The sequence below is a fragment of the Ahaetulla prasina genome, chromosome 1 (assembly GCF_028640845.1).
Source record: "Ahaetulla prasina isolate Xishuangbanna chromosome 1, ASM2864084v1, whole genome shotgun sequence".
Classification (NCBI taxonomy): domain Eukaryota; kingdom Metazoa; phylum Chordata; class Lepidosauria; order Squamata; family Colubridae; genus Ahaetulla; species Ahaetulla prasina.
In genome coordinates, this window is record NC_080539.1 from 270809630 (window position 1) to 270835748 (window position 26119).

At 36.9% G+C, this 26119-nt stretch overlaps 1 protein-coding gene across 2 annotated transcripts in view; it reads left to right on the top strand.

The window, feature by feature from the left end:
* TUB (TUB bipartite transcription factor) overlaps positions 1-26119 on the top strand; it is an 81765-nt gene that overhangs the window by 19503 nt on the left and 36143 nt on the right. The window contains exons 2-5 of one of the 2 annotated variants that reach the window (XM_058159272.1): positions 7759-7810; positions 8808-8970; positions 15653-15787; positions 25709-25870. In XM_058159272.1, coding sequence (XP_058015255.1) covers positions 7759-7810; positions 8808-8970; positions 15653-15787; positions 25709-25870 — 512 coding nt within the window. Of the gene's footprint in view, positions 1-7758; positions 7811-8807; positions 8971-15649; positions 15788-25708; positions 25871-26119 lie in introns of both variants that reach the window. The other variant, XM_058159263.1, reaches the window with a different exon arrangement.

A 26119-nucleotide genomic window follows, 5' to 3' on the forward strand; every position in this document is an offset into this window, starting at 1 on the left:
TGAATGGGGGTTCAACGAGGATTTAGCTCCCTGGTGTTTTTTTTTTTAGTCCATTGTGTTTTGCAATATTTTAAAGGATAACTGCAACTGATATTTGGGGGACTGTCAAAATTATTAAATATTTTTCAACACCAGCTATTCTGTACCATCATGGTTTAAGACCAGCATAGATCTGGAATCCATACAGCATTATTCTCCAAAAGAATAGGAAGGGCTAGTTTGAAAGAAACATCCTTTCTTCTTCCCACTCCAAAGACAACCTGTCATGATGTCATTCCATTTCCCCCCCTCCCCCGCTTAATGGATTTTCTTTGGTAAACTGAACACACTCAAAACCGTAGAAATGGTGGTGGACTTTAGGAGAAACCATCCCATACTACCACCTCTTACAATTCTAGGCAACACAGTATCAACAGTAGAGACCTTCAGATTTCTATGTTTTACCATATCTCTACCATACGTTCTACCATAACGTCCATGGGGTTGCGATGGGTCGGACACGACTTTGCAACTAACAACCACCACCATATCTCAAGGCCTAAAATGAACACTTAATATCAAAAACGTCATCAAAAAAAGCACAACAAAGAATGTTCTTTCTGCGCCAACTCAGAAAGCTCAAACTGCCCAAGGAGCTGCTAATCCAGTTCTACAGAGGAATTAATGAGTTACTATCTGCACCTCTATAACTGTCTGGTTTGATTCTGCAACCCAACAAGACAGACACAGACTTCAAAAGATAATTAGAACTGCAGAAAAAACAATGGCTACCAACCTGCCTTCCATTGAAGATCCGTATACTACACGAGTCAAAAAGAGGGCTGTGAAAATATTTACAGACCCCTCACATCCTGGACATAAACTGTTTCAACTCCTACCCTCAAAACAATGCTATGGAACACTGCACACCAGAACAACCAGACACAAGAACAGTTTTTTTCCGAACCATCACTCTGCTAAACAAATAATTCTCTCAACACTGTCAAATTAGTTACTAAGTCTGCATTACTATTAATCTTCTCATCGTTCCTATCACCCATCTCCTTCCACTTATGACTGTATAACTATAACTTTATTGCTTGTATCCTTAAGATTTACTTACTTATTTGTTCCCTATGACTATCATTAAGTGTTGTACCTTATGATTCTTGACAAATGTATCTTTTCTTTTATGTACACTGAGAGCGTATGCACCAAGACAAATTCCTTGTATGTCCAATCACACTTGGCCAATAAAGAATTCTATTCTATTCTATTCTATTCTATTCTATTCTATTCTATTCTATTCTATTCTATTCTATTCTATTCTATTCTATTCTATTCTAAAACAAAACTGAAGTGGGGAAAAGCAGAAGAGTTCCCAATAAGAGATGAGAACATAGGGCCTCCCCAAATTACTTCCCGAGTAAAATTCGGTGAATATATTGTATGTTATGAGCTGGGAGGGTTAGTAATTCAAACCTTATTGGCAGACACCTTATTTTAAAAGTACCAGTGGAAAAAAATTAAAATATCAATAAGATATCTCATCTTTCTAGCTAGACAGTTTTTAGCTGCTCTTCTAAGGACCTGTCCTATACTTCTTCCACAAGCCTTTCCCTTCAATCCAGCTCTAGGGAAAATAGAAAGGAAGGTGCTTTGAATCTTCTTGCCCAAACCCCAAAAATGCAGAATTTAATGTACCTTGTGCCAGATATAAAATAAAAGTTATAGCTGTGCAACAGTGAAGTCCTGCCCATGGGAAGGTTTTAATGAGAAATTCCCATTTGAAATATATAGATATAAAAGGAATATATTGGAAAAGGAGAACGCAGGACACAGCAATAAGTAATAAATATGAGTCAGTTGCCAAGCATCTGAATTTAGACCCCGGAAACACTGCAATGATTCTAAGTGTGAAAAATGGTCATTGGTTACTTTTTTCAGTGCTATTGTAACTTTGAACTGTCACTAAATGAACTGTTGTATGTTGAAGACTGTACAAATCTTCCTCTAAAATTCCTCTGTGAGGGAGATGGGCAGTAAATAATAAAGTGTTGTGGAAAAAGAATGAATAATCTTCCTGACCACTTTCTCTAAAGCTTGCTCACTACTATTTACTACAGTATATATCTATATATCTATTTTTTTTACAGCAAAGATTTCTGCCAGAAGTCTTGGTACATTAGTAAACTGTCTTGACTTTGTTTGACGTTCCAATATTGATTCCCAAGCTTCAAAATAATTTGCTGTCTAAAGTGTTGATTTGTGTATAGATTTAGAACTGTTCTCCAAAACCAGGTTTGGCTTGGAATACTCAAGAGTTTACATACTGTAGTGTGAAGTGCTCTATTTCAAACTCTCGAATGCGTCTGAAATTTACGGTGAAGTGGAAAAGGATTTGAAAAATATCAACATGAAGTGGACACACTCCCTGCATTGTACTTGTCACATAAGCGCCATTTATCTGTCTGTGCTTTTTGGGCATTTATGAAAAGACTTTTATGCACATTCACATACACTTATATATATCTTACTCACTTCTGGGAGTAAAGTTCTATTGAAGTCAAATGTTAAAAATATGGAATAAAGCAACTGTAAGCTGTATCCAATTTTGATAGATGTTTTATTTTTAAATAAATTATGTTCCAGTACTTCAAAGAACCTTACATATGCACAGAAGACATGCAAGCATGTACAAGTTTCTTTGAAATAGCATAGCATATTTCTGATAAAAATCTGAATTTTCTTCTGTTAGAAGTGCTTTATGCTACTAGCAATATAGCCAAGTAATCTGTGGTATAAATCAAACCTTACATTTTTCAGAGGGTGGATTCCAATCAGGGGAAGTATGCATTAGTTTTCCAAGTTTACAGCATGGTGCACATATGCTATCATCAGCTTTAAGCTCAGACAGTCACAAAACTACAAAACCTAGAACTGCTTAGAAATCTAGAAGTAAAGATAACAGAAAAATCTTGGTCAGATTCAAAGACCTCTGGAACTGGCCATGATGTTGAAAAAATTATGTGCACAGTGGTATCATGATGCATACCCCATCTTTTCATAATTGCTTTCGATTGTCAGACAAAAGTGCATAAATCACTGTGTTGTTAAATCATGTGCCATAATTTTCTTCCTCCTCATTCTTCCCATAGATGCCTGTAGTTAAAGTATAGATGACCTTATAGTTGTAATCTTTTTACATGGCTATCCCTTGGCTATATAGTAAGTTTCTTACATGACTATTCTATGGCTGTAGAATAAAGGGCAAAACAGAAAAGTCTTAATGTTGAGGAGGCCTTTATGCTCTCTGAGCTTGTTGTCTTGCGATAACTGATGATGTTATCTACTTTGGGTAACAAAACATCTATAATGAAACATCTGCAAGAAAACAACAAAGCTCATAGAGCTTCATTACAACTTGGAGCTACAAATATTCTCTATCAGTCTTAATCTTCATTGAGTTACCCAGCCAGACTGTAACTAATTTTATGATTGTTATAAAAATATACTTTTCAAACAATTGTGTAATAGCTTTTCTTCTCAAGAGTTTTGCTAGACATCATTACTGATGTATCTTGACTCAAATGTGCAGTTTCTAGATCCTAATAAAGCAATGATGCAGTGATGTTCCAGTTTAAAATGTGGCATCGATCATGTTCTTCACCTGGGAATTTGAATCATTATGTTTGTTTCTTTTTATAGTACTCAGTCCTGAAAAAGGAATGGGAAATAACCACCCAATTTCTCATGATTCAGTTCAGGAAAATTAAAATATGCTTAGTAGCAGTTTCTGTACTGATGTCCTGTTTCTCACAGGTGATTCCTCAGAGTTCTAAAGTCAGTCAGTGTTTCTAGGTCATGTTGCATTGCTGGGAGATTTCCCCACACCCAGCTATAACTACCAAATATAATTCAAATGCTGTTAAAGGAGCAAAAAAGTCTTGTAGAAGTTTTCTAGAGATGTGCCATGGGTTTCTTAGGATAAGAAACATGGAATATTAAAATAAGAAACTTCCTGCCAATGCGCTATTAAACCAGGAGTGATCTGCATGAGAGAGTCCATACATGAAATAAATTGTTAATCACCAGCTCAGATGGAATGACTGAACTTTCCTACAAAGATTGCCCTAAAGGTAGTCCTCAACACAATTGGGACTGGAAAATTCATTGTTACATCGTATGGCCATCATATGATTGCACCCAATTTTATAAGCTTTTTTTTTTTTGCCATGGTCATTAAGCAAATCACTAATAGTTAAGCAAGACAACAGTTGGCTATGATTTGTGACCTTCCCTACTGGCTTTCTCACTTTGCTTGTCAGGAGATAGTTGAGAAAGTCGCAGATGGTCACATGACTTCAGGAAGCTGCAATTGAAGTGCAAGTGTGAGCTGGTTGCCAAATGCCTGGATCATGATCAAGTGACCGTGAGGATGCTGCGGTGGTTTTATGTGTGAGATCTGGTTGAAAGCCACTTTTTTCAACATTGTCATAACTTTGAACAGTCGCTAAACAAGTCAAGGAGTGCCTGTATTAAAATAATATAAATGCACTTAGGCCAAATTTTGACTTCACTTTCACCACTGTGGTTTCTGCAGGATATAAACTTTAAATGAACACATAAACTTTTAAAGGAAATTATTTTGAAACTTGTCAGATATTTAGCAAGGTGGAATTGTTCTTTGAAAAATGAGTTATATCAACCCTGTTACATAAGGTGTCTAGCACTAGCTGCAAAATTTGATAGCATAGTAAATAGATTAGATCCTCCTAATGGAAAATTTCAACATTATTTGATTCATTATTTGATTTGATTCAATCCAGTCATTATATTCCTTTAGAGTCTCAGATTGTGATATTAAATGTCAGCATGAAAGTATTCCCATTAATCATGCAAAACTTGGTTATGCACTAAAACTCACATTGCAGAGGTAGAAAGTACGAGCAACTTCTAACAAAATGATTACTCCATGGATCAAAGCAAGCAGGGGATGAGAGATCTAGGAATAGGCTTTTCCTCAAAACCTTACCTGCAGTTTTCTTAGCAAGGTTTTTCAGAAATGGTTTTCCATTAAGTCTATTATAGGACTAAGAGAGAGTAAGTTGACTTTGTGCCTAAGATAGGAGTACAACTCACAATCTCCTGGTTTCTATAGTCTGGTGCCTTAATCTCTATACCAAATAGTCTCTTTACATTAAACCATGCTAAATCTGTATTAGCTTAGATATCTTTCTGCTGCTTGATCAAGATTATTCTTTTGCAGAAAGAGTATAGGTAAACTGTGTTTTGGTGTTTTAGCTCTTCATTGCTGTTAGGGTTTTATTTTTATTCGTTTTGAATTTTTAATATATCAAATCCTTTTAATTCTCTTAAGGGTGAAAAGGGATTACAACAATGTTAATCTACTCCCACTGTCATGTTATTGTAAGTTTGCATACAATGAACCTTGTACATAAATTATACTATTGGATCATAATAGTTGGCTTGGATGAATCTATGGCATCAGATTCCATCTTGGCTGTTACTGGCTATGCTGAGGATGTTATGTTTGATCATGCATTTTTCCCTTCATTGGGAAGAGCTATCATCTGCCTTGAAGGAGATGATGAATTAATTTCATCTTTTCCAGTGAAGGTAGGTCTGAGAGTGATGGTAAATCAGCTGTTAGTACAGCTGTATAGTTTTCTGGGTCAATTTCAATTTGGTGTTCAAGAAAGTCATGACATACAGATGTACTAGTTGGGCTAGTGGATGATGTGAGTGGCTAAGATGGTAAGTTTGTGCTCCTGATATTTCTATAGCTTTTGATGTCATTAGCCATTGATTCCTCCTGGACTGCATTGGGAAGGGGTTTTTTTTGGGGGGGGGGGAAGAGAGGAAAGAAGCAAGCAATGGCTCTGCTATCTACTACTACTACTAGTATAGTTCTGCTTCTATCCTGGAGACAGATGTGTGATGAGACATTTGGGGAATACTTTTCCATCTTGCAACCCCTGTACTATGTGGTACCATAAGATTCCTATTCTGACTGTTTTAACTCTGTATGAAGTTGTTAGGATTACAATTATTAGCAGGGTAGTTAAAAATGATGATTAAAAAAAAGGAATTTATTTAAATAGGATTTTTTAAATTTAAATAGGATTTTTTTTATTTAAATAAGATTTTTTTCATTTAACTATGATTTATTTTTATTTTTATCAAATTTATTTTAATAAAATGTTTTTGGAGTAAAAATCTATCTAGTTTTTTATTTAAGAGACATTAATAATTTAGTTTATGCAGCATGAAATTCTTTTTTTTTCTTTTTCTTTTATGTACACTGAGAGCATATGCACCAAAACAAATTCCTTGTGTGTCCAATCACACTTGGCCAATAAATTCTATTCTATTCTATTCTATTCTATTCTATTCTATTCTATTCTATTCTATTCTATTCTATTCTATTCTATTCTAAATGGAGCTTACATTTACATTTACATTTTTGGTAAACTCATTCAGTGAATCCAAGCGTACAAGCTAAATAGGAAACCTTTGTTTGCAAATAATAATCTTAAAGATTCTAACTACCAGCAAGGATGAGTCCTTACATTTAAAGAGCATCTGTTATTTCAGATCGATCGTGGCAGCGGCATCAATTCCCCTGCTGCCTGCCACGTCCCTCAACCTTGTATCACTGCCGCATCACCAGCCGTCCCATTAAAGTGAATGGGACTGTCGGTGAGTCAACAGCTGGGCAGAGGAGGACCCATTGCAGGACAGAGATGACAGTTGCTCTTTAAAAATTATGATTTAAATCAACTCGATTTACCTATCACTAGCCTTTTTACTAGTGATTTAAATCATGATTTAAATTGTAATTTAAATCAACTTTATTTAAATCAAATCCAGCCTGATTATTAGGAATTGTGGATCTGGTTGACACCTTTCCTTAAGTGTGTTTATCCCAGTTTTCTGTATGTCTCTTTCAATAAATTGTGAAATATTCGAATAAGGTATAGATCTAATTTTTTTTAATTTGCATTTATATCCCGCCCTTCTCTGAAGACTCAGGGCGGCTTTCACTATGTCAAGCAATAGTCTTCATTCATTTATATATTATATACAAAGTCAACTTATTGCCCCCAACAATCTGGGTCCTCATTTTACCTACCTTATAAAGGATGGAAGGCTGAGTCAACCTTGGGCCTGGTGGGACTTGAACCTGCAGTAATTGCAAGCAGCTGCTATTAATAACAGACTGCATTAGTCTGTTGAGCCACCAGAGGCTCCTACATCTAGTCCCAGTTTACATGGTTAATTCCCACTTTTAATGAGGAAGTTGATCATCTGATCTGGAATTCTGCAACTATTCTACTCTATTCTATTCTGCTTATGTATGTTATTGAAATATTCTCCTATGGCAGTGATGTCAGACTTGTATATAGATGAGCCTGGTGATGTAGTGATGAGTTGTTACTTGAATGGAAAAACTAAGACAATACATAACCCAATCTTTTTGAAGCTGAGAGCTGTTTTATAAAGCTCGTCAAGCTGAAGATAGATAATCACATGAATCAGACTGATATACAATTCACATAGTTTTTATAAGTCTTTTCTATCCTGGAACTTGGCTAGGGAGAATGGGAGGAATCATCTAATCAAATGCATATGGGACTGACTATTATGAGATATTAGAAATAGAAAGTATAAATGTGAGTGTTTATTGAAAAATAGCAAGAATTTCTTCTGTGAGTAGATTAATAATTTATGTTTTTTAAATATTTATCTTGGCAGTGTTTTAGATGACGAGAGCAGCAACCTGCGACAACAAAAGCTTGACAGACAGGTGAGTTTTTAAAATGTTACTTGTGCTTTTTTCATGTTGAAAAATAGAACTAACATAACTGGACTTGTCTAATATAAGGAAAATATATTTTATTTAAAAGTCTGTAGAGATTCTCAGTCATCCAGGTCATGGTTGTCCCAAAGATGCTTTTTTCAAGATGCAACTGGACTTTCTTATTTTTTCTTTTGAAGAAGTTTCGCTTCTTATCCAGGAAGCTTCTTCAGCTCTGACAGGAGAGTGGGGAATGGAAGGATCAGTGGTGAAATCTAAATTTTTTTGCCACCGGTTCTGTGGGCGTGGCTTGGTGGGCATGGCTTGGTGCTAGTCATGTGACTGGGTGGGTATGGTCAACTTTTTAATACTTTTTAAAGCATTTTAACTAGTAAAAATGCTTTAAAAACTAAAAAAAAAGGTTCCAATGATCACCTGACCATCCTGACTCCCCTCGCCAAGTCAGACCCAATGCCTCCTAGCCCCGAAGATTGCCCGCCTTTCCACCTTGGCCACCCAGTCTGGGAGATGATGCGCGGGGCGGGGGGGAAGAGAGAGAAACAAAGCGCTTGGCTGCTCCCCCTGTGTGTGTGTGTCTTTGCTCCTGGTCTTTCACAACAGCCCATGCTTGACGTCTTATCCCTGGCTGGCTGAACCGGAGTTGGGGAATTCATTCACCTCTTCTGGCTTTGGCCGGGCCGGGCTGGCCGAAGCTGCCCCCAGATTGCCTTGGGTGTCACGCAGCGTGACGGCTGATTTCCGCTGCTCTTAAAGGCCCCGGAGCGGATCCGGGCGCTGCCATTCTAAGCTTTCTTTTAATACTGTAAGTACTGTTTATTTTCACACAGGTATTAGCAAAAGTGATGATGTTTTGATAGTGTTACAATCAAACAGGATAACAATTGTTTCAGTACATCAACTAAGATACATAGCAAACTTGATGTTTGCAGTTTCCATCCTTCTGTGGCATTTGAACTGATTTTTTGTCTCTTTGTATTCTTTACAGAGAGCATTGCTAGAACAGAAGCAGAAGAAGAAGCGTCAGGAACCAATGATGGTTCAGTCCAATGTAGATAGCCGCACAAGGACCCGTAGAATGAAACAATCTGAAGAACAAGCACCACTGGTTGAGTCTTACCTCAATAGTAACAGCAGCGCTATCTACCATGGTATATACCAATTTGTTGTAAATATTGCTTATTTATTGTTATGTGGACTGGCAAGATAATGTTACACCAATAAATACCTCTGATAATCAATTACCATATTTTTTGGAGTATAAGATGCACCATTTCCCCTCCAAAAAGAGGGTGAAAATCTGGGTGCGTCTTATACTCTGAATGTAGCCCTGCCCAGCTTCTCAAACTGAGGTTTCAGAGGTGAAAGAAGCTTCAGAAAAGAAGCTCCCAAACAGAGCTTCAGAGGCTTTTTTTCTGAAGTTCTATTTTGGAGGCTTTCAGAGGCAGAAAAAAGTTTTTTCTGAAATGGAGCTTCAGGGGCAGAAAAAAGCAAAAAAAAAAAAAAAAAAAAGGCACAGCGAACCTGTTGCTAAAATTCACCTCTGGGAACAGCTGATTGGGGGTTCCGGGAGGCCAATCCACCTGCCAAACAGCTTTTTTCTTCTTTTCCTCCCTAAAAACTAAGGTGTGTTTTATACTCCGGTATGTCTTATACTCCGAAAAATACGGTAGTTTAGAAAAATTAGAAAAATAAGAGTAAATTTTGACTTAACACAAAGTTAATACTAGTTATATTCAACTTTAATTGATTTAAATATATATTAGGTTTTTTTACTGCCATTGATTGCCTGTTGCACAAATAAAAGATACATGTTAAGCAGGGTGATAACGGCACTGAAGATGTTACCAGTCTCAAAGGCCTGTTCAAAGCCTCAGTCGAAGTGGGCTTTGAATTGGCTTTATGAAACATTGAAGTGCTTGGTACTCATGGAAGGCCTTTGTCAATCTGCACAGGTCAGAGACAACCCCTTCAGGCAATTTTGGAAAAGCAGCCATCTGAAAGAAAGTACCTTTCTTTGATGAATGCTGCTGAGGTGGCTCATCTTGCCACAGATCAAATCATTCCTTTGATCTAACTTGAGGCAGCTCCATGAAGCATTGCCGCTTCACACAGGCCTCATTATTTATATATGCAGTTCAGAATGAATTCATATAAATTCATACTCTGCACAGCAAAGGGTAATTGGATTCTGTACTAATTTACTCAGCATAAATCATGTTTTATTTACGCAATCTGTCCATCTCATAGAAATTCTTCCCCCCCACCTTTCCCTCAGATTGTCTCAGGGAAAAAAGGCTGTTGCTTTTATTAATAAGCTGTAGACTAGTCGAAAACAAACGGATAGATCATTGAACAAATCAATTCAGAGTTCTTACTCGAGATATAAATTGACCAGGGTCAAATTATTTTACTTCAGATATATTATGCCAAGCTCGCTGGAGAATGCTGTAATGTTGGGAAAGAGAGAAGAAAAGAAGAAGAAGACAACCTATAACCTAATAGAAAGCAATAACCACAAATCTACTTGTTTTGTGCTTTTTACCTTAATGCAGACAATTTATAAATTTTGTAGGCTTAGAATATGCAGTATTTAGAAATAGCCCTTAGACTTATATACTGCTTCACAGTGCTTTACAGCCCTCTCTAAGTGATTTACAAAGTCAGCATGTTGCCCCAACAATCTGAATCCTCATTTTACCCACCTTGGAAGGATGGAAGGCTGAGCCAACCTTGCTATTGATATTTACATAACATTCTGGATGGCGTATTCTGTGTTTTGGCCACAGATGTTTATCATTTTTGTTTCAGCCATTTGAGACTTACCTCTTTATCAAGAAGTAAGCACAGGGAGAATCCCTACTATAACTTGCCTGAGGCTGGAAACTGGTAGGGATGATTACAGACTGATATTCCTAACAATCCCTCCAAGTAGATAGAGGCCTGCATCACATATAATCCCTGTTGTAGCATTCCTTGAATTTGGCAACTAAAGGAATTGTGCCACATCTCAAAATTGTTCAAGGGTATTGAAGGAATGCTTCATTTTTTTAAACAAGAAAAATATTTTTTCTGATATCAAAATATACTAAAATATATGTGGTGGAATATAGCCCAGAATCACAGGAAGGAGTGGCTCTTTCCCAGGCAGCGCAAAAAATATTGGCGCTTGGAATCTTTTATGGATAGGAAAAGGAAAAGATAATCATCTCCTCCTAGACATTTATAGGATATATCTAATAGTTACACAGTTAAGTACTTTAGTCTGGCAAGATTTCTGTCTATAGGCAAACAATAAACTGCTAAGAAGTATCTCTAGGTGTTATTCTTGGACCTGACAATATAACACTAATTGGAACTGAAATTTAGCAATATATGAGTTTCTTGCTATTTATCTGGCAGTCCCATTAATTAGTCTTCAAAGTTACTTCCCTCCATCATTTTTATATTCTGGTTTAAAGCCACTTCTTCAGAAGAACGGCTTTTAAACTGTCAAATAATTAGCTCCCTTGGAGCTTGCCAAAATTCACTCAGAATATATCAGCAAAACTAGATGCATAGAAGGTTTTTTGTTACTCAAATTGGGTATCTTTTGTCGGCAGACATTGCATTGTGTGCCTTTAATTTCACCAGCTATCAGCAGATGGGTATCTTTTGGTCATGGAAGAAAACTCTACTTTCCACACTATGCATTATATTGCATTGTACTGAGGGATTTCTAAATTAAGAAATGTCAATTCAGAATGTCTTTGGTTTGTTACAAACTGGACTACTGGAACTCTCAAAAGCTATATCATTAGGCTAGAATTTTCTCTCTATTGACCTGCCAGAAGCCACACTGAACTCAATTTGGGGCTTGCTTCTGGTTAGGCGTTATGTTATATAAGATTTCACTAGAAATGGCATTTTTATCTTGCAGGATAAAATATTCACAATAATTTTATTTATTTATTTAGTTAGTTAGTTACTATGACTTGAGTCATAGGGGAGTGTAGGTAGCAAACAGATACTAATATTTAACTTGATTAAAGCACTTTTATTGTAAATCTCCTTTATTGCATATTGTTGTATCTTTGCTATTATTGCATTGGCTATGAAGTCTGCCTTTTCAGTTGAAGAATTGAATTGAAACTTCAATTCAGAGTTCATTGATAAATGTTTCAATTTAGTAAAAGAAACCCCAGTAGTAACAAATAGTACAAAATGTTACATTAATATATTAGAGCTAATATTAATATTAGAGCCAGTTTTTTACCTGCTGCTAGAACATCATGGAAGTGGGGGCCATTCTCATCTAGAGGGTAGGATAATACATAGTGGGTGATCCTTCAGCTAGCTTCCTCAGCTGGCCAGCCCTGAGCCGGTTTGTATGGGCCTTTCTTTTTGTGTGTGTCGGGAGAAATGATCCAAGGGAACCCATTGGATCACATATACCCAGCAAAGGAAACAGCCTTCCAGCTGGCTCAAAGCCAACCTAAATTTTAAAGGGAAAGATGCTTCCTCTTCTTTGCCCAGCAAAGCTTTAGCTGGCTGTCAATCGCCTCCCCCTCCCCCATAGGAGAAATCAAGGAAATCCTACGTTCTTTTCCAAACAGTAGTGAATTTCTTTCTCTCCCTATGTGGTTTGGAAAAGATCTAAGCGCAGCACATGGGAGGAGCTGGTGGGCCAGAAGGAACCTTCCTGAGGGCCAGAGGTAGCCCATGGGTTGTAGTTTGGAGACCCCTGAGTTGGTTTTGCTACTTTGGTAAGACCAATTAAGAGTTAAAGGGTAGTTTAGATAAGCACAAATACAGATGCTTATACAACAAGTCATTTTCGTGAATTGGACTGCTTATATAGAAGTCTGCATTCTGTTTCTACAGTTGTTCCTGTTTTATTTCCACTTTTCTCTGTTGCAATAGCTGTGATTGCTATCTGTGAATGACATAGACTCGTTCCACTTTATCACAGACATTTTTGGTCTAATAGTGGCTCATTCTGTGGTCAGGAAGATAGACTTTTTTAAAGCCCATTTTTATCTTAGATTCTATTTGAACTTATGCAATGAATTGTTTTAAAGAGAAAATAGGGGAAATTTCGGATACACTATTCTATTTTATATATTTAAGGATATGCAAGGTTTTGGTGAGATATGTGCTGAAACACTATTAGTTGGAACAATACAGTACAGCACATTTGGCAGCATTCAAATAGCTATGAAAAAATTGGTTGAATCTTTGTCAATACGTAACACCCCCAGGATGAAGCGGATCCCTAAATTTCTTTATTATTCATTGTTATGTTTATGTACTTAGTATTTGAGAGAGCCAGTGTGATATAGTAGGTAAGTTGCTGAATAAGGAATAGAGAGGCCAGGTTCTAGTCTTCTTTAAGTAGAGAAGCAGCTGTGTGGCCTTGGCCAGACATTCCCTCTCATCCCTATCCATGTCAGGCTTTGTGACAAGCCAGCTAATAAACAAAACCCATCATTGCATTAATATTCTTCTTTGCTGTAGAAGTTAGGCAAGAACAAGAACAGTACAAGAATAGATGGAGGACCCAAACATGCAGGAGAAATGCTAAGGTCAACAGTATTGTACTCAACATGTTTCATCATGACATAATCATGGATGTTTGATTATTCCCTTACATCTTCCTCCACACCACAGTCCTGCAGATTCCTACTTGTTGTGTACGTTTTGTTGTTTTTATTACAAAGGATGTACTTTTAAACATCCAAAAGAGAAGGTTTTGTGTCCTTCACATGCTTTGTCCTACAATCTCTCTCTAAACCACAGCTAACATGACAATATTAATTGTAAGTATTCCCCGAGTTGTTTGCTCAGCAACCAAAGTTACAGCGGCTGGCCTATGTAGTTGCAACTGTTGCAACTTCCCTGTGGTAATGCGATTGCTCAGTGCCTGGCTCACAATTATGTTGCAGCGAGCTGCAGTCAGATGATTATAAATTCTGTCGTTCTCTACAGCTTCCCACAAGCAAAGTCAGTGGGGAAACTGGCAGGAAGTTACTTCCACTCCCGCTGCTCTTTTGCCCACCTGCACTCCATAGCACCTACATGTGACACCCCAATCATTGCGATACTTGTCTGTGCTCTAGCTCCTGCCCATGGCACCTCCCGCAACATTCTGTGGTCAGCTTACCTGGGACTCCTATGCCTTTCCACCTACTTAATCTTGGGGTTACAAAGGCAACTGGGACTGCAGAATTTTTTTTGCTAATTGATACGGGCATATAACATCATGATTTATGACCATTTAGTGACAGAAATCCTGGTCCCAATTGCCATTGTTACCTTTAGTTTGGGAGTTGGGGTCCAAAACACTTGGGACTGGACCACAATTCCGTTGGTCTACTCTTTTGTATAGAATCATTAAGATCCATCTTGGATCATAAAAGGACACATGGATTGTTCACATTCTTGCTGACATACATATGAAAACTTAAGGTCTAATAACCCTGGAAGTAATTCCTTTTCTATAACACTAATTCCTCAAACTGCTGCTCACAGTAATAGCTTCAGGTTAAATGCCAATTAAAGTCTCCAATTACTGATACAATAAGAAAACAAGGGGCAGTTGTAAAAAGTTGTGTTATGTCTTAAAATAAGCAGAGTAGCTACACATGCAAATCAGTCTGCAGACTACATCCTTTAATGAATGTTTGATATTTGTTAGGATTCACCAGGTTCAATTTTGGAATACTGAGAAAGAAAACACTTCCTATAATAATCTATAACTTCACTTTGGATGATCAGATGCTTGTTCAGTAAACCCTGAGGGAATAGCTTCATGCACCCACTTCTTGCCCTTTTGCCATTGTTAAATATAGTTTGGTAACTAATAATTACAAGGAACTATACTTAATGTTTTTGAAGTAAGCCAGTGTTAAAGTTATGTACTAAATCCTAGCATATTAAGGTGCATTATACAACCTCCTTGGTTTTGATGCAATGAGAAGTTATAGCAAAGTATAATTCATAATTTGTTTCTATTTTTTGTCATAGATTTTTGAAACACACACACATACACACACACTTTTCAAAAGTGGAGCTCTGACTATATTTTGAAACTGGGAAATTTTCATTTATTTTTTACAGAAAACACTGCCGGGAATAATGGGAATAATGGGAATAATTTGTCAGTTCACTAAATGACTATCATGGAATCATTTATGAAGAAAAAAAATCTAGTGATATAGCTCCTTTCTATTTTTTCTTATTCATCAGGATATGGCCCTACAGTCTCAGTTTATTTTATCTTTTTAAAAAATATATATATATACTTTCAAATAAGCAGTGGTTTTCAGCCACATACCATTTTTAGTTTCTAAGGATATACCGGAGACATAGGTGTTCCTTTGGGATATGAGTCATTGGGTTTCAGCTTTCCATGTTTTCTCCAGTGGAGCAGAGCCTGTGATTGCCAGAATTATTCCTTGCAGTGCATGGTGGGAAATTCTGGCTCTCCCATCATCCCAGAAAATATGGTTTCCTTCAGGAGGGAAAAGATAGCAAACAGTACTGGTGGACCTTCAGAGGGACATCAAACCCACACCTTACATTATCCAATAAGCCCAGAAAAACGGGAGGTCCATAGACCACATCTTGTCTAGAGAATAAGAACAAACCATAAAGGATTCCATTAAAAATTACTCCATCCTTTTGTCTTATTCTGTAGTTTTCTCCTTCCATTTAATTACTTGAGGAAATGATTTTACAATATACTTAACTTGCTTCTCTGTAGCTTCAGGCACATGTCTTTTCTTCCTTTCTTAAAATTTCCTTCTTGTTTTATTACCTGTCTCTTTGTGTCACCCTAAATATCTCAAGCAGTACAAGAGACTGAGCAAGAAGATGTCAAGGTGGCAGCAGACCCACAAGCTCTGAAATCAACTAAAAAACCCAAAGCAGCCACAGGAGGCTGTCAAACAAGCAGCACTAGGAAGGAGAAGAAAGGAAAACAAAAAGGTAAGCTGCATGCCAGTCATGATTGAATAAGAACAAGACATATCATTTAAAAGGGAACAGTACAGGTAATCCTCGACTTGCAACAGTTCATTCAGTGACTGAAGTTACAGCAGGTCTGAAAAAAAGTGACTGATGGCCATTTTTCACACTTACGACTGTTGCAGCATCTCCACGGTCACATGATCAAAATTAAGACCCTTGTCAACTGACTGATATTTATGACGGTTGCAGTGTCTCTGAGTCATATGATCACCTTTTGCGACCTTCTGACAAGCAAAGTCAATGGGGAGGTCAGATTTGCTTAACAACGTTACTAACTTAACAACTGCAGTAATTCACTTAACAACTGTGACAAGAAAGGTTGTAAAATGGGGAAAAACTCACTTAGCAAATGTCTCACTTAGCAACAGAAATATTGGGCTCCATTGTGGTTGTAAGTCGAGGACTAACTGCATTTAATGTGGCTGATTTGTTTAAGCTACACATCCTTCAAGAGCATTTAGCAGATGGAGTTTATGTTATCCACTGAAGTCATCTGTGCTTTGATTGGTGATGATGTGACTTGTCTATCTCCTTTTGCATATCTTCGAACAAATTACAAGATTTTGGGAACACGAAGCATAACACTCTAATAATGATAAAAAGGTCACAATAATGCAGATTAATAAAATTCTCTGCCTTCCTAAGTGTTCTGTCCTCCCTCGCCTCCGTCCGAGTGATGGCTTAATTAGCCGGCACTATCAGCTCTGGCAGCAGAATAGCCAGCGTCTGCCAAGAGCCTCCGTTATCTTCCACGACACTGGTGAGTCACCCAGGAACAAACTTCAGCTCTTAGTCAATCAGTGGATTTGCCTATTACAAAGAGACACAGCAGCTCTCTCTGCCTTTTATATCCTGTGGGGTGTGGCTCCATGACTCAGCACTTCCTAGGCCTGCCCCACCCCTGCTTCTGTTGTTCCCTCCTCTCCTGCCTACGAAACCTAGGGTCCAACCAAGCCTGATCGCCATCAGCTGGGTCTGAAGATGTGGCCTGGGGAGGGGGGAAAGAGTCAGGGGAGGGAGGCCTTGTTATCTCCTCCACTTGGCCTGCCTCTGGCTCCTGGAGCTGAGCCAGGGAAGCCGGTGCTCCCGAGGCAAGTCCTGATGGCCCTTCCCCCTCACTGTCCAAGTCACTTTCTGGCAGCAGGCCCAGCTCCAAGTCACTTTCTGGCAGGAGGGCCAGCTCGGGGGGCGCAGACACAACACTAAATTAACTTAACCCCAGCTTCCTAAATCTAAATGAGGAAAACTTGTAATCTTTTGAAAGGATGCTCATACTAGTTTCCACTAAATTTCCTAAAGTGGATAATTATGTGAAGGGCTTGCTACACCCAACCCACGCTTCTGCCAAATTATTCTTTTTGCAAAAGGATGTTCAATGTCTTTTGCACCAGGTGGTGCTGTTAGTGATGATGGTCAAAGTAGTTGCACTTATGTATGTGAGATGGTCCAGTTTCTCTTGTAAAAGCCATTAAATTGCATATATTCTCATAACAGCTGTTTATATAGATCCATGATGGCGAACCTATGGCACGAGTGCCAGAGGTGGCACGCAGGGCCCTCTCTGTGGGCCCATGAGCCATTGCCCCAGTTCAGCTCCGCTGCACATTTGTGCGCGCCTCCTGCTGGCCAGCTGGTCTTTGGGTCTCTGTGGCTCATTTGCAGGGGGGTGCATGCGGGGACCGTGCATGCATGCGCAAGGGCGGGTGCATGTGGGGCACATACACAGGGGCTGAGGTGTATGCATGGGGGCCAGGGTGCATGTGCAGGGGCTGTGCACACATTGTATTTGGGGGGTTTGGGCACAACACATTTGGCCACGCACATTTTGGGCACTCGGTCCGGAAAAGGTTAGCTGATATAGACATTCCCCCCCCCAAGTGCTTCTTGGTAAATCCTCTGTATTCACACAATGTACAATGCTAGTGAGAAGCCTTTACGCCACAGTGAGTGCAGAGGAGACTTTTACTGTTTTTAGAAACAGAAATTGAATACTTCTCAGCCATCAAGATAACTCCTGTCTCCTAATTCAATATTTATCAGCTTTGTTTTAACTAGCATTTTGGTTCTTGTTTCATTTTGTATCAATCCTGCTTGAACTAGGAGAGAAAAGAACAAGGTTCAGTACAGTATTAGGTTTATACATATGTCTCTTATTGCATATGCAAAACACCATGAAGCCCTTTGCAAATGACACATGGTTGTTTTTAAAAAATAGTATGTTTTCATGATGGAATGTCATAAAGACCTCTGTTTAGTGATGAGAACTGCTTTGGATTTGGACACAATATCTCAAGAAGCTTGCTAGCTGTTTTGCATATTTATTTATAAGGGAGTAAACCAAGAGTCTACTGTATTTGTATAAATATGAAACTCAGCAAAAAGTCTCTTTTCTGAAAGTAGTAGGATACTAAAATAGGTTGTATTAATAGAATGGTTGATTTCAGAAGATACTGTTTCCACATTATCATTCCTGGGGCTACCTCACTTACAGTCTAACTCTAACACATTTGTGACTAAATTGATGAAGATTGTTGTGGAATATGTTCTTGCTTGGATTTAGATATCTAGATTAGTGGGATTATTCTAATATATATGAGAATTTAAATTGCAGCTGAAATATTAAGACATAAGAGATTTCATTGCTTAATATGTACTCTTGCCTAGGTTCCGTAACAGCTAGATCAGCCCTAGTTTTTCTAAGGACCAAATTAGCTGAAATATGTTTAATGAAATAAGTCTTTGAATAATTGTTTTTACTTTAACAGACGGTACACAGAGGTCTCCAAGCTGTTTCAGAATCATGGAGTGTGTGTGTGTGTTAAATTATTTGTTTTTTTGAAACAATAATTTTATAAAAGATTATAATTGAAAAAAATACAAACTAACAAAAAAAGAAAAGAAAAAATAGAAAGCGCAGAAAATGAAATATATACAGAAAGAAAAGAAATGTATACTGAGGCAATTTTTCCTTTCATCACAGGTATAAACAATTTTAGTAATTTATCACTTTCTCTTAAAATACAACAAATGATCTCTTCTTCTTGTATTTCAACTTGTAATCATAAATAAAATCCTAAAACCTCAATTCCTGAGCAGCAAAAGTCTATTAAAAGTTACCAGAGGCAGCTTCAAATCTATTTTAACCTTGATCAAATAAAGGAAGTTTATATTCCTTCCTTACATTTTCAACAATCCTGGTTTTTAATCCTTCTAAACAAGGTCCTAGAATTTGATAAGGCTTTATTTTTTTCTTTGTCCCTTCTCAGAAAATCCTTTCAAATTTTAACAGGTCTCTTTTGTAATTCCAGTATAGAAAGGTTATTCAAATCATTATTCTGGCTTGTTATTTGTACATCCCTTTTAATAATTAAAACATCAACGGTTTCATTTGTCTATCCAGTGTATTATCTTTTCCCATATCATTCTTATATTTTGCCAGTTTTAAATCCATATTCACACCCATTTCAGTTTTACCTGGCAGAGTTTGTTCCTTTTCTGTAATATCATTTATACAATGAGTCCACATATCCTTCAAAATGTCCAATGTTAAAGTATTTTATTTCATTCTGTATTAGCGAGTCAACTTTATTAATAAAGAGAAGTGTCAACTTTATTCGTGTATACTGCACGAATCAAGAAGAGGGCCGTGAAAATATTTACAGATCCCTCACATCCAGGACATAAACTGTTTCAACTCCTACCCTCAAAACGATGCTATAGAGCACTGCACAACAAGTAGACACAAGAACAGTTTTTTCCCAAAGGCCATCACTCTGCTAAACAAATAATTCCCTCAACACTGTCAAACTATTTACTAAATCTGCACTACTATTAATCTTCTCATCGTTCCCATCACCAATCTCTTTCCACTTATGACTGTATGACTGTAACTTTGTTGCTGGCAATCCTTATGATTTATATTGATATATTGACCATCATTTGTGTTGTAAATGTTGTACTTTGATGAACGTATCTTTTCTTTTATGTACACTGAGAGCATATGCACCAAGACAAATTCCTTGTGTGTCCAATCACACTTGGCCAATAAAAAATTCTATTCTATTCTATTTTATTCTATTCTATTCTAAGTATTCTTCTCCTCTAATTGTAATCTTTAGTTTCATCTAGTTCCCTCTAGTGTCCAACCTTCAAAATGCCATTTTCCCCCCTAAAGAATTCTAATAACAATAATTTTCCAAAGGATGGATTCTTAAGTATTCTTTTAATTTTAGAGATTTATTTCAAATCCAAATCCATCTGGATCCTTAGTTCATTTTTAACTTTCAGAAAACAACATTTTAAACAACTTTTGCTGTTTATTCCTAAAAGTAATTTTTTTCAAAATTCTTAAATCATATTTAAAACTTATTTTGCTAAGAAGGAGACTCACACAGCGAATGCGATAAAAACTTACCATCTCAAAAGTTCTTAATATTTGAAAAGCAGTAAAAAAGTAAATCCAAAAGGGATTAAGAAATGAGGCATGGTCGAGCTTTATGAATACATATAGGCTGCATTACAACTGTGAGCTTAGCTGGAATCCTCTGACTTCCAGCTGCTTGATTCATAAGCTGAAAGTTCCGGCAGGCTTTTTATGAGAAGCAGCTGCCTGGAGTACATGTGGGCAATCTTACGATCTCTCCTTTCTCTGGAGAGATCCAGCATCCGGCCATCAATCTCATCATAAAGGCTGTCCCCATTCTTTCATCTAGGGCTCCATGCCCTCACCAGAAGTCTGTGTGCATTAAATTCTTTGGACATACTACTTTCCATATTGGAATCAATTCATTCTCACACTTCTGCTTTTCCAAATAATCTGGGCTGAGAAGAATACATTTTTTTTCCAGAGATGATGGAATAGGGATGATGGTGACTGTTATAAAACGCACATTATGATTTTGATTCTGTTGTACAAATGCAAACCATGTGACAAATATCCCTGGTTTTGGCAAGATTCTCACATTAGTGCTATGTTATCTGTACTAACTCAGATCATCCTTTGGTTTTATTTTGGACAAGAAGTTGCTAAACTTAAAAATCTCACTTGAATGTATTTGTTTCTGAAGATGCATGCAGATTTGCAAAATGCTACCTCCAGTGGTATGTCCTAAAAATAGGTATATAGGTAACATACCTTCTTATCCAAAGTGTTCTGATTAATTTTTAAGTTATGCAGAGAAATAACATTATACAATGCTTGGCTAATAAACATTTATTTGATTTCTGACTTTGTAAAGGCTATTCATTTTAGCTGAAGTGCTGGTGTATTTTCTAATTCTATATTCAGTAGACTACAAAATGTTCATTGAATGATTTTCTGAATCTCATTCATGAAAGACCCTCTTATAAATTTATTGAGACAGAGCCAAATACTGCAGGTGTTTGTCTACAATGCAACTTTTTCTTTTACTGTAGTTACAGATCTGGCCAAAGATGCCTATAGACTATTAAATTTAAAACCAGCTGATTTTTCTTTTTTAAACAATGAGCTACATATTTGCTCAAAATTAATGGGATATTTAATTTTTAAAAGCCAATTTTTGATATCTAGTTTGCATTAAAAAAAGGCAGAATTCTGCTTAAAAATGAAATCGGGTAAAAAGCCTGAAATGAAGGGCTGTTAATAATATCTTACTTTAAATGTATGTTTATATAGTACTAGTGTATTAATATATAACAATGTATAACAGTAATATATAGCACCATGTATCATAGTGCCTAATGTTTTGGGCTCGAAATCAGGAGCCTGAGTTCTAGGCATGAATGCTAACTGGGTGGCTTTAGGCCAGTCACCACCCCTCACAGGATTGATGTTTTGGGGGAAAGAGGAGGAGGAAGCAGTATTAGGTATGTATGCCATCTTGAGTTATCCAATAATAAAGGAGGGATGAAATACCAATAACTATGTAGATAACTAATATTTAAGTTTCTAAAATGTGGTAAGATTAAGAATTATATTCATTGAAGTGCATTTACTGGTCGGACAGACCCTGTTGGTAGCATAGATGCTCCCTGACCCCTCCAAATCTGCCAGAGCTTTGAGGACAATCCAGGTTCAATGGAAAGGAAAAGGGTACTAAAGAGAAAGAAAAAAGGGGAAAGTCCTTTTATATGTATGGATGTTGAAGGGTGCAACTTCAGCTGTCACATAGAAATAATGTGTTTTCTATTTGTACCCTGTATTTGAACTTTAAGAACTCGGTCTGGGCAGGCAATGGAATATGATAGTTGTAGGTTGAAGGAATGTTTTTTTTTGCTGAGATTCCACTATTGGTGGTGGTGATGGGGTTAAATACAGGTAATCCTTGACTTACAACCTTTCATTTAGTGACTGTTTGAAGTTACAATGTCAGTGATATATGTCTCTGTGACTTACAACCATTTTTGAAAAGTGACTTATGACCATTTTTTATACGTACAACTGTTGCAGCATCCCTATGGTCATGTGATCGAAATTCAATTACATGATCAAAATTCAGTTTTGAATTTTGAACCATAAATATGGTTCATATTTATGACAGTGTCCTGAGATTATGTGATCGATCACCTTTTGTGACCTTTTGACAAGGAAAGTCAATAGGGAAGCCAGATTCATTTAAAAACTGTTACTAACTTGACAACTGGACTGATTCACTTAAAGACTGTGGCAAGCAAGGTTGTAAAATGGGGCAAAACTCACTTAATAAATGTCTTGTGTAGCAACATTTTGGTCATAAGTCATACATGTTTCAAATCCTCAGAAAATAGGCACTGCAGGCAACGATATGGTATGTGTAGAAAAAGCACTGTCTTATGCACATGAGTGTATATTTGTGTCTGTGGGCATGCACATCCAAAGAATTTCTTGCTGAAAATAATTTATATCAGAACAATTATCTGCTAAGTAGGTCCTACAATGTGGAAGTTTTCTTCCAAATAAAAAGTATTATTTTTAAAAAGCTGAGGAGAAAAGTTGCAAACAGTTTATGCTACACAACAATAGTCAAATTAAGCCTTAAAATGTGGGAATGAGTCTAAGGAATAGCTTGGAGATCTGCAGGCATTGACTTGCAATCCCAGGCTAATCCTATCTATTGTAGAAATCTATTTTGTTAGGTTGTATAATGAATGTAGTTCCTTGGTATTTGACTCCAACGCTTAAAATTTGAGAATTTCCTGCATCATTTAAGTAGTGCTTCAAAAAGCACTACTGTATAAAAATAAACAAGGTACATGATAGCAATGTTCTATTATCTAAGGGGCTGCCACAAAGAAGAGGGGATCAACCTATTTTCAAAAGCACCTAAAGGAGGACAAGAAGCAATGGATGGAAACGAATCAAGGAGACAACCAACCTAGAACTAAGGAGAAGTTAGAACAATTAATCAGTGGGATTACTTACCTCCAGAAGTTGTGGGTGGTGCAGCACTGGAGGCTTTTATGAAGAGACTGAACAGCCATTGTCTAGAATGGTATAGGGTTTCCCACCTGAATAGGGAGTTGGACTAGAAGACCTCCAAGGTCCCTTCCGAATCTGTTGTTCTGCTCTGTTTTGTTAAGTTATAGTAAATTCATCCATTACAAGGTGCTGGTTTTGGCAGAATGCTATGGAAATTCAGTAGATGATACACCAGAAAATACCTCCTCCTTGCGCAATCCTCAGTTATCTAAAATCATGTCATTGAAAATATTATGCTCCTCTGTTGGCTGTCTACAATTTTAAAATATGAGTCACTTGGAAATCAAGAGATATGAATTAGATCAAAGACTTGCTGATGAAGTGACTTTCTGGTAAGCTGTACACGAAAGTAAATGTTATTTTAAAACAAGAGACAAAGGGGCTTTTTTTTTACTGCTATTTTCTGATCATTTTCTGATTTTTTTAAAGAAATCCAGCCTTTCCTTCAACAGTTACAGAGCCAGTTTTCAGTAGGGATGGAGGTTTTTTTAAGTCATGCTTTAGAATTCTAATGTGCAGATGTCACCATGGTAGAGACACTAGGCTTTTGAGTATATTAAATATTCCAAGGAAAAGAGCAGCAGCCGGCTCTACATCCGCCGAAACTAGTTTGTTTATTCTGCAGTTATGTATGCAGTAGGGCTGAACCAAAACTGCTTACACAAGTTCACTTTTGTTTTAATTGGAAGCAGATCCTAAACTAAAGAAAGTGTGTGTGGGGTAGAATTCCATAATGCAGTTTTAATAACAAATTAGTTTTACAGTATTTATTCTGTTTCTAACAATAGTTATAGCACCTCCAATAACCTATTTTGGCACTTTAATAGTTCTGCTTTTTTCTGGACTTTTCTTTTTCTTGCAGCTTAACATTTATGAAATTGAATTGTTGGTCTGTTCTGCTCCTCATATCATTTAGAGCCCTGGCCCTGTTTTTCAAGATGTAATAAAATAGTAAAAATAAAATATTACGGTAGGACCTTGGAGACGCAGATTCAAGTCTACCCTCGGATGAAAACTCTGAGATGATTTTAGGCAAAACAATTTTTTTTAGTCCAATTTAGCTTGCACAGCAGTTATGAGGATTTAAAAAAAAAATAGAGTGCTAGATGCACCACATTCCTGAAGGAAAAGTAGACTAAAAATCTTAACTAACAAATAATTCTGAAGCTTCTAAATAAATGAAATTGGGCTGGATCTTTGTTGCCATCTAGTGCTTATCTGGGTAATTGCCACCTTATAAAAGAACCTTGTTTGCTTCTGTTTGTCCAGAAGGCATATGCTATCTTTTATAAGCATAGCCTTTCAAAACAAAAAACAAAAAACAAAAACCCACCTCTTTTTGTTTCTGTTTTGTTACAAAAATATTCACTTATTTTCTTATTTCTGACATTAGTTGTAACCCTCAGTTTATTTTGCTCAATTTCATCATTTTATTAATAAAATTTTCTGCTTATTTCTTGTTACAATATCTTCAGTAGCTCTTATTTCCTATCAAATTGAATTTATATTACTTTGAAAGGCTTAGGCTTGCATATCAGCAGTGAAATCCAGCCAGATCTATCCGGTTTGCGCGAGCCGGTAGGGCCAGTGGCAGGAGGCTCCGCCCACCCACCGGGACGTCATCACGTCCCGTTTTTGACCATCTGCGCATGCACAGAAGGCTCTGTGCATGTGCAGAAAAGGCACATGCGAGCGTAGCAAGCGTGCATGTGTGCTCACATTTCAGATTCGGTAGTGAAGATAAGTGCATTTTACCCGTTACATATGTTAAAAATGTGGGATGGGCTTTCAACAAGTTGTAGTTGTGGCTATTGTAGCATCTGTGGTTGTAGTCAAGTGATGATGATTTTGGTACAATTACAGTGGTTACAGTGTCCCATAGGATTTTATATTTTGTCATTAACTTCCAGAAAAGCAACCTCATGAAAAAGCATTACAAAAAACTTTGTAAAAGCATTCTAGCTTTGTGAGAATTTAATTTATAGGTATTGATACCAATTAATGATAGATGCTAGTTAATGATTGAATAAATCTAAAAGAGTGTATACACAATCTGGCACTGTAAATTTTTATTGTATAATTTATCTGAGAATGAATTTAGTGCCCTAGTCAAAAAAATAAGGTAACAAATTAAAATTAGGGAATAATATTTATCCATCTTTAGTACATTTTTGCAGGAAAAATTATTATTAGCATATTAAAATTAAAAAACCATGATCAATTATACATTAGGGTTTGCAATTTCTCTTTCATTAGAATGAGAAGTGTATAAGTTGTTTTACAAAAGATTCAAAATATTTTGTTAATTATTTCAAAATATACTTCCCTCTTTCCAAATTATAAAAATACATATGGACAGCAATTATTTTACTCTTTATACTTCTAATCAGTTAAATAGTCAAATTTACCTATATGACATTGGTGCAATTCTTGGTTGGTAGGCATTGATGGTCCAGCTGCTTTTCAAGATGAAGTACAGATAGCAGGGAGTCAAGTTCAAATTCTTACTGTTGGGGAATCTTGCCATGATGAGGATGATGGAGAGGTGTTAGCTACCAGCCAACAAAGCAAACAAGACCTTAGAGTAACAATGCAGAAAAAAGGTAAGAATTCACTGAAATATTCAAATATTTTTGGCTTTTTCATCATGGTGTTTGCAAGATATGAGGAGGGAAGAGCAAAAGTAGACCTATGCTTTTTTATGTCATCATCATCATTACACACACACACACACACACACACAATTGGGCCACTATGCATCAATATAGAATTGTCAGATAACAAAAAAGATTGGAATTCATATACTTTGTGGGTAGGTGTTACTTAGGGCTAGTAAATTATGAAGTCTACAA